The following is a 9798-nucleotide window of genomic DNA, read 5'->3' as shown; positions in this document are numbered from 1 at the left end:
CCCCTCTCTCTCTCTCTCTCTCTCTCTCTCTCTCTCATCCGTCTCTTCCTTTACACTGTTTCCACCATACAGAGGCACTGGTGGCCTTCAAAGGAGACATGATTAGCTTTGCAACCCTATCAGGAAATAAATCTGTCTTTCCTAAGAGCTCCAACAGAAGTCCCAGACATGGCTCTCAGGACCACACTAGGGAACCCACCCGGGTCATGTGCTCCCTGAGCTAATGATGGGCTCCGAGGGCCGCGCCCTGCAGGGTGTGCTGCCTCCACCCTAAGGATGGACAGCGTGGCACAGGGGAGTCTGGAGAAGAAGAGAAGGAGCTGTCTGGTTGCCCACACTGCACAGCCATTGGTGGGGCAGGAAGGAGAGAGGATTGTGCTGCGGGGACACCGCTCCAACAGTCCTGACTTTGACCTCAAGCGTGGCAGGCTTCCTCGGCCTCTGCTTGCTCCTCTCTCTCTACTCCAAGGCCATCCTCAAAGCTGGGTATCTTAGTCACTTTTTTGTCATTGGGACACAATAACCGCACCCACAGCTGGAAGGGAGGTTTAGTTTTGTCTCCTGGTTTTGGCCCATGGTTGGCCGGCTCCAGGGTAGAATCAGCGTGGAGGGGGGACAAGGAGGAAAAGCTGCTCAGTGCGTGGCAGCCAGGAGGCAGAGGGCAGAGAAGGGGGCCTGGCAGATCCTCCCTGCCCAGTCACGCCCCTGTGAGCCCCGCTCTGAGCACGTGAGGCTCCGGGGGGACCATGCATGTAAACCACGTCACTGGGTGTGCCAGCAAAGAGAGACTGCATGTCAGGAAAGAGAAATGAGGGACTGTTGGAAGCGAGGCAGGAGATCAGGGTTGCTAGGGTTGCCATAATGAAAGTACCATAGGTTGGGGCTTAACAACAGAACCTTAATTGTGTCACGGTTCTGGAGGCTGCAAGGCCAAGACCAAGGGTCAGTTTCCCCCGCGTCCCTCTCTTTGGCTTGCCCATGGCTGTCTTCCGCTTGTCCCACCCTGTGTCTGGGTCCTATTCTCCGGGGGACACCACCCCCAGGTGACCGCATTAACTTGTCCCCCTCTTTAAAGGCCACATCTCCGAGCGCAGTGGCCTATATGTGCCTAGGGACTTGACTAAAAAAAAAGTCCCTGACTGGCAGACCTGGGAAAGCCACATCCAAGGCAGGTGTCCCCCGAGCGGATGGCATCTGCCCTTGGAGGTGCCCTCATGTTCTTTCTGTTCTCTGGGTCTGGCCCGCCTAGATTCCCGCAGCCCCAGAATCTGACACCTGCTCTGCCTTTCCCTGCTCAGGGCACCTCCTGCACGGAGCCTTCTCTGTGCTCCCACTAGGGCCACGTAGGTCGGCCCCTGTGCCCCCAGCGCCACCATGGCACTGTCCACCCGAGTTGTCTTCCTCCCCAGCCCTGTGGTGCTCTGCCGGGCAGCAGCGCTGTCCTCTGCTGCGTCCCAGCAGCACACTCTGCTAGTCCAGAGGTCGCTGTCAGGTAGACCAGTAGTCCCCAACCTTTTTGACAATTTTTCCATGGACGGGTGGGAGGAGGGATCAGGATGACTCACACACATTGCATTTATTGTACGCTTACTTCATTCGCGTCTCAGGAGGAAGGAGCACCTCAGGGCCCTCACCTGCACAGAGAGTAGGTTCCTGCTCCTGTGAGAGTCTGATGCCGCTGCTCATCTACAGGAGGTGGAGCTCAGGAGGGGATAGACAGGTGGGCACTGGCTGTAAATACAGGTGAAGCTTCACGTGCCCACCAGCCACTTACCTCCAATTCCTAACAGGCCGCTGAGGGCCTTCCGTGGGGTCCCTCATTTAATCCTCACCACAACCCCAAGGAAATTACTGTTGTTGTACTTGTGCTACAGATAGGGAAACTGAGGCACAGGTAGGTCAAGTAACTTGCACGAGGTAGCACAGTTAGAAAGGGGCAGAGCTGCAATCAGAAGTCCAGTGGTCTGACAGCACAGTCTGAGTTCTTAACCACCACGCCAAGTAAATAAGCCAGACAAAGGTACAAAGCGATCGCTGGACTTTGAGGAGCCAATAAGTAGTCCTTGTCCTCCCTCCAGGGGCGAGGGACAGACGACAGATGGGCATGGGCCTCTAAGAGGCAGAAGTTCTTCACCAGTCCTGGAAAGGGGAAAGCCAGGATCATGCCAATGGTCAGGAGTCAGGGATGGGGAGAGACTGGTCTCGAAAACTCTGGAGATTGTACCAGGGCTCTGATGCTGGAGTGGTCAGTGAGCCTCCCCAGAGGGGGCGAAGTTAACACTGGGACAGGAATGACAAGGATGCAGGGATGAGCACCCACCAGGACTTGAGGCAGGGAAGAGCTTGGGGCTGAAGGACAGGAAGAGGCCGAGTGGCTGGAGCGGAGAGAGGAGGATCCAGGTCGGTGAAATTCCAGGCCACACTCCGTGAGGACCCGCGCTCCAAGGCCCTACCAGGAGTCTGAGTGCCGTGGCGCCCTAGAAATTACCCGCACACACTTTCTGACAACACGGGCGTCCTGTGCAGACTGTCTTCACGTAGACTGGCTGATGGCAGGAAGGCCGTCTTGTAGAGAGGAGAGGGACAGGACCCAGGAAACAAAGTATGCGAGGGCTGCGCTCAGCCAGGCAGCCTGCTCACATCCCAGCTCCAGCACTTCCTGCTCAGTGATCTGGACGAGCTGACTGACCATGGGGCCCTCGTCTGTAATAGGGTGTAGGATCAGTCACTGTTGCTGCCGTGAAAGATCACCGCAGACTCGGCTCAGAACAACACAGATTTATCACCTCACAGTTCTGTAGGTCAGTGGTAGTCTCCCCGGGCCAAAATTAAGATGTCCACAGACTGTGTTCCTCTGGGAGGCTCCAGGGGAAGTCCTGTGCCAGGCCTCTCTCAGCTCTCAGGGGCCGCTCACATTCTGTAGCTCAGGGCCCCTTCATCTTCAAAGCTAGCAGCTAATGCTGTGTCTCTCTGTGCCTGCTTCCATGGTCACAGCTCCCTGGGAGCCCCTCTCATCTCCCTTTTCCATGTGAATGTGTGTAGTCATATGTTACTATGGTAACATGAACCATACCATTCAGCCACTTTTGCTAGTATAATCCAGTGCCATTAAGTGCATTCACTCTGTCCTGCAACCATCACTATCCATCTTCAGCTTTCCGTCATCCCAAACTGAAGCTCTGTCCCTCACCCACTTTTAAGGACCCTTATGATTCTATTGGGTCCACTCTGATAATCCAAGGTCAGATGACTAACAATGCTAATTCCCATCTGCCTCTGCCTCTAACCTAAGATACAGGGTGTGGGGAGTAGGGCGGGAACATCTTCAGAGGTGACGATTCTGCTGTCTCCCGTGAGCGTGTGCCTGCCCTGGGATACCTGGGTGTGCCAATGAGATGACATGTCAGTGCTGAGGGCCTGACCTGGGCCTGGGCCCTGCAGAGGCTCTTATTGTCATCAGCGTGTTCCCAGCACTTGGGGGAGCAGCCAAGGCTCATTTTCCCCTTGCCATTCCTTAGGACAATGGGACAGAGTCAGCCCTCTGTCCTGTGCTGTTCTGCTTCAGGCCCTGGGTATCAGAACAGCCAAGGAACAGCCATTTCAGATGTGTGTCTGTCACAGAGTCAAGAGGGAATGGGTAACAGGAAAGTTATCAAAGTGGGACAGAACCTGCAAGTCCCCACCATCTCCCCTGAGGCCCACTCACAGTGAGCGCCCCAAACTTCTACTGGGACTCACAGCGCTTGGTACCCTTATGGGCACTTCCTGGTTTTTGTTTTTGTATTTCCTGGATTTTCTGCTTTTCCAGGCTAGTGGTCTCCAACAACAGGGACCAAATGGTTTTTCTTGTTTGAAGGGTCTTTATCACCTACTTTGCCACTTACAAGCTGTTTTCCTGCCCAGTGGTCTGGAATGAGTCCTTCCGCTAACTGTAAACCTTCACTGGCTCCAAGGTTATGGGGCCCCTTGCCCCACGCTTAACCCTTGTTTTGCACACCATCAGTGTTTTGCCATCTCTACTATTCTAGTCAGCTTCCCATCACTGTGACAAAATACCTAGGAAAAACGACTTGAAGCAGGAAGGGTTTATTTTGGCTCATGCTTTCAGAGGGTTCAGTCCATTCTTGGCTGGCTGTATTGCTTTTGGCCTGTGTCAGGGCAGAAGCATCAAGGCAGAGGTGTGTGGCTGAACAAAGCCACAAAGCTGCTCATCTCATGGCAGCCAGGAAGTGGGGCGGGGGGAAGGGCCATGGACAAGACATTGTGCATGAGGTCACAGCCCTGTAACCTGCTTCTTTCATGTCCATCACCTCCAAAATGATGCCATCAAAGTATGATCTCTACCCTGGATGGATCCACTGACAAAGCTAGAGCCCTCTCAATCCAATCACATTCCGAAAGCCTCACCTCTGAATGCATGAGCCTTTTGGGGAACGTTTTCCAAACCATGACATCTACAAATGACCCTATTGTTTTAGCTGTGACTTAGAGCACTCCTCCCCTCCTTTTCTCTTTCTTTTCTTTCACAATTCCAGGATTGATCTAGGCAAGGATGAAGCCAAGGGTTTGCCCTGCTGGCTCCAGTTCTTTGCATACACATTACAGCATAGATGTGCAGGAAGGGCCAGGCGGATGCTCAGTGTAGAGCACAAGTCTAGCACGCGTGAGGCCCTGGACTGCATCCCCAGCACCCTTCATGCACCGAAACAGTGCATAGGCACCGTCTGCCACCTGGCAGCTGGAGTCACCCTGTGCTGCCAGGGCCCAGGCGCCCCCTTTGGAAACACGGACTCGAGGAGAAAGGCAGCCCCCGCAGCAGGGCCTCCCTCACAAGCCCCCTCCACACCATCCAGATGTCAGAGCTTCACGCACTGGCAGGTGCCATCCTCAGGTCTGGGCCATGGTGACACTTTTCTCGACTCAGAAATGTGGCCATTTGAAAACCTGTGTGTTCCAGACTGTCTCGTGCAGGGTGCACCGCAGCTCTCAGCAAGCTTGTCTGGTTGTCTGCGTTGTTCTCGTGAGCCCCAGCTACCAAGGTGCCTGGTGCAGGACAGCTCAGTAAATATTTGATGAATGAATAAGTGAATGAACAGTAAACAAATGCCATGCCGAATGCCCCCACACTGCCTATGTTCCTCGTCTGACATATAAACCGTTACTTTCCCACAGGTCGCAGACGGGAGAGGAATTTGCCTGCCAAACGGAAAGACAATGCTGAGGTCTTCAATCCCAGCAAATCTGAGCCGAACCTGAATGCCCAGCCGCGCGCCGTATTCCCAGAGCAGGGGAGGGTGTGCTCCAGTAAGAGCTGGGACCCTGGGTGGTAGTGGGGCTGGAGCTGGGTGTCCCAGTGTGTGGGACACCATGACCAGGGGGGCCTCTATTCGTCACCTCCGTGCTAGGGCTGGGCTGACCTTTAGCCAGTGTAATAGTCGGGGTTCTCCAGAGAAACAAAGCCAGAAAGGTTGTGTCTGTATATAAAGAGATGATGATGATGAGGAATTTGCTTGTGCAGTCATGGAGGCTGGAAGAGCAGAGAAACAAAGCCAGAAAGGTGTCTGTATATAAAGAGATGATGATGATGAGGAATTTGCTTGTGCAGTCATGGAGGCTGGAAGTCCAGTCTGCAGGGTGGGTCAGCGGGCGGGAGATGAGGAAGTCTGGCCGAGGGGCAGGGCAGGGCAGCCTCACACATGGACTGGTGAACCAAACACTAAAGGTGGGGAAAGACTGCAGTGTAAAAGGAATACCTTTAAGCCAGGCATGCTAGTGCCTGACTAGTCCTACCTACCCAGGCTAAGACAAGAGAATCAAGTATTTGAGGCAAGCCTGATCAACTTAGCGGAAACTGTCTTTAAAAAAAAAAAATATGCAGCTTTCATCCTGCCTGTGTAACTGAGAAGTCCAAAGGTCATGTTACCTCCAGGCAATTAAAAGTATGACAGCAGGCTGCCTCTCTCCTTGCTGGGCAGCTGTCTGAGAAAAAAGGGCCCAAAGACCAAAGGTGAGCTGCAGGGATGGGACAGGAGAGCTGGGTCTCAGCGGCAGTGAGGTGGAGGCTGACTTATTATGTGGATAGGCCGGGTTCTAGCTCTGCATTACGCTAAAGAGGCCTGTCACAGCTGTGTCTTGATGTCCCCCAGAGCCTCATGCAGTCAGGGCTTTTCCAGAGGTGGCTGCATCTGGAGTGTGTGACATTGGGATTGATTCATGGTCCAGTGCTAGATCAGGGCACTAGGATTAAGGGTGTGAGTGCTGCCTGCCCTAAGGAGCCGGGATAAGATAAAAGGGGCAGAAAGATGCTGTCAAGGCCCGTGTTGCTTTTGCTGCCTTCTCCCCATCATCAATTGTCCCATGTGACACCTGTCCACCACCCCACCCTGCCTTGGAGCCAGCTCTTTATAGACTGAAACCTCTACAGACCATGAGCTAAATAAACCTTTTCCCCTTTAACACTGGGTGTCAGGTATTTAATCTCAGCAATAAAAGAAAGTAGCTAAGACAGAATTTGGTACCAGAGAAGTGGGGTTGTCACTGTGACATTACCTGGCCTTTTGAACTGGCTTGTGGGAAGGAGAAGTTTGGAAAGGTTCAGAGATGCTGAAAAAGTAGAGCTGGAACGCCTTAGGCTGTACTTGATGGGAGGTTCTGGTCAGAGCTCAGAAGACCAGAATGCTGATAGAAATCCTGCTGGTAAAGACCAGGCTCGGGAGGTCTCTGCTGGGAAGAAGGGCTGCAGCGGTCATTGCACTCCGGGTGATGCGTGTTATGCCTTAGCAGAAAGTTTGTCTGCATTCTGCTCATGTCAAGAGATTTCCTGAGACTGAGATTAAAGGCAACAGACTAATTAGTCTGGAGGAAGAAATTTCAAGGCTGTCTAATGTTAAGGCAGTGGCATGGCTACTCTTGAGGGTTTTAGCCAGGTTTTTGTGAGAATCGAGAGCAAAGAGCCTAACAGAATGATTTAAAGCATTGTGGGTTTGGCCAGAGAGGAAGCTCCAGTAAAGCCATGGACTGAATAGATCTAGCAGAGGAGATCTTTGGTACTGGGGATTGAACTTGGAACCTTGCGCTTGTGAGGCAGGCGGCAGAACCACTGAGCTAAATCTCCAGCCAGGCAGAGAAGATCTTGATTGATGAGAAGAAACAGGAAAATAGAAAAGGTGGCCTGAGGGCATCACCAGAAGCAGCAGGATGCCACCCTTTGTAGCCTCAAAAGTGAAAGACTTTGCTTTGAGAAGAGAGCCCAGAGCACCGTGTTCCAGAATAATGGCAGCCTGGGGAAGTTGTTCCTCAGGATTGGGTTCATAAGCACTGGACCCCTACAGCCGAGAGAGAAGGTAGCCTGGCTATGGCCCCAGCTGGCAGCGAGCGGACCTTGGCAGCATCCACATGGCACTGGTTTGGTTTTTTTTTTTTTTTTTGTACCGGGGATCGGACTCAGGACCTTGCACTTGCGAGGCAGGTGGCAGAACCACTGAGCTAAATCCCCAGCCAACACATAGAACATGCAGAATGGAAGAGTTGTGGGGTCAGGAAGGCTTCTGCCCAGATTTCAGAAGTCCCAGGAGGCCAGGCAGTGCCCCTGAGAGCTGTGTGTGCAGCTGTGAGTGTGAAGCCAAAGGTGCAGTGGAGACCCCAGAAGTTTGGAGAAGCCAGGAGTGTGGACGTCTGAGGAAAGCTTCAAGGAGGGAGCAGAGCCGGCCCAAGAGAGAAGCCTGGGGACCTACGACCTCTGGAAGTGCTGTAGGGCGGAGCCACCCAAGCCCTTTGGAGCTCACAACTTGTCACAGTTTGCCAGGGATGCTGGACATGGAACTGTGGGATTCAGCGTTTGCCCTGCTGCTTTTCGGTCTTGCTTTGTTCCCATTCCTTGCCATCCCCCTGTCTGGACCCTTTGGAATGGGAATGTCTATCTTGTGCCATTGAAGGTTGGAGGTGTTTTGCTTTCTTTTATTTTGCATAGGGGTTTGCAGCTGAGTTTGCCTTGAATCTCAGCAGAGACTTGGGACTTGGATGTTTCAGCAGTGCTGAAACTGTTAGGACTTTGGCCACTCTTGGGAGATGGACTGAATGCCTTTTGCATGAAGGGATGTGCATGAGTCTGGGGGGCCAGGGGCAGAGTGTCTGGCTTGTGTCTAGCAGTTTCCCCCAAAAGCCCCATGCAGTCTGGCTTTTCCAGAGGTGGCTGGCTCTAGAGTGTGTGGCACAGTGCTAGACTCAAGGGCACTAGGATTGAGAGTGTGAGTGCTGCCCACCCTAAGTAGCCCAGGTAAGATTAAAGGGGCAGAAAGATGCTGTTAAGGTCCTTGTTGCTTTTGCCGCCTTCTCCCTTCTGTGAACTGTCTCTCCTCTGTGATGCCTGTCCACCACTCCACCCTGCCGTGGAGCCAGTGGATTATGGACTGAAACCTCTACAAACTGCGTTGTATAAATCTTTTCTCCTTTAACATTGGGTGTCAGGTATTCTGTCTCAGCAACAAGAGAAAGTAACTAAGACAGGGACCACGGCAGCTGGGATCCGTGCATGGGCAAGGCATCGAGATCCTAGGCCTGGGCAGGAAGGCCTCTGACCTGCATCATGCTGCATCTGGGGGTGGCCTGTGAAGGACAGCCAGGCAGATGGAACTTTCTACCGTGACCCAGAGGCCAGAGGGCATTTACAAGGGATAACGCACAGAAAAATGTTTACATTTTTAAAATGTTTATTTCGATAAAAGACAACGTTACCATAACTCAAAACAATTCCCCCTTCTCCCCACTTATCCCATCCTTCCCGCCCCTTTCTGAAGCAGTTCTGGAAGTCCCCTTTCTTGGGTATCTTTACAAGGTGTGATCAGAAATATGGTGAATGTGGCTGCCAAATGGCATCCAGGGGAAAGGCAGGCTTGTAAAAGCATTGCAGTGTGGCCATATCCACTTTCGTCACCAGATCTGGCACTGTGCAGCTTCTGGCTCTTCCCCAGAGTCAAAATGGCCGTGAGAAACCGGGGATGTAGCTCAGTGGCACAGCACTTGCCTGGCAAGCGCCCCGGGTTTGATTCCCGGTCCCAAAAAAAGAGAAAATTGTGGGGGGGGGTGGTCATAAAAAAATGAACATTTTGAATCGATTCATGTGATTAAGGCAGCCATGACGGCACAACTGAAGACGCTCAGGAAAGAGGACGCCAGACTGCTTCCGAAAGTGGCGGGAAGGATGGGGAGTGTGCTCAAGGTCGGGGAGTGTTTTGAAGAGGACTAATGGTAGTATGTCTTTTACTGTAAATGCATTTTTAAGATATGTGGATATTCTCCATGGGTTATCTTTTGGGGGGAACCTGGGATTGAACTCAGGACCTTGAGCTTGGGAGGCAGGCCGTGTGGACAGCCCCCGGGACCCCCGGCCATGACGGCTCCAGAGCTGCATCCTCGGAGCTAAGCAGTGCTTCATCTCGTTCCATCTCTTCTTTCCCTGCTCCTTGTCTGGCCAGAGCTGACAGCTAGAACTCACCAGAGTTTTCTGCCACCTCACCGGCTCTACCTTCTTCTTCACCCCTGTAGATCATTTTGCCACATGTACTGACCGACGACACCTCTGTGATCCAGTCCGCTGCAGGGACACGCAGCCTGCCTTTCCTCTGGCTCCACTCAGCCCTCTTTCCAGGCTTGACTTTGCCAGGAAATACCCAGGAACCAGTCTGGTGCTATGTGGGCTGATAGAAATACACGGAGAGAGGCCGGGGATTTAGTTCAGTGGTTCCACCACCTGCCTTGCAAGTGCAATTACTGGAGTTCAATCCCTGGTACCAAAAAAAA

The 9798-nt window shown here is 52.9% G+C and overlaps 1 protein-coding gene across 4 annotated transcripts in view; it reads left to right on the top strand.

Moving 5' to 3' along the window:
* Katnip (katanin interacting protein) overlaps nt 1-9798 on the top strand; it is a 169404-nt gene that overhangs the window by 90878 nt on the left and 68728 nt on the right. For all 4 annotated transcript variants that reach the window (XM_019207405.1, XM_019207406.2, XM_019207404.2 and 1 more), the window contains one exon: nt 5173-5304. In XM_019207405.1, the coding sequence (XP_019062950.1) occupies nt 5173-5304 (132 nt within the window). The remainder of the gene's footprint in view (nt 1-5172; nt 5305-9798) is intronic.

This window comes from Fukomys damarensis, unplaced genomic scaffold, assembly GCF_012274545.1.
Source record: "Fukomys damarensis isolate Sample0158 unplaced genomic scaffold, DMR_v1.0_HiC HiC_scaffold_34, whole genome shotgun sequence".
Lineage (NCBI taxonomy): Eukaryota > Metazoa > Chordata > Mammalia > Rodentia > Bathyergidae > Fukomys > Fukomys damarensis.
Note: the sequence above shows the minus strand (reverse complement) of the source record. Positions and strands in the feature narration are given on the sequence as shown.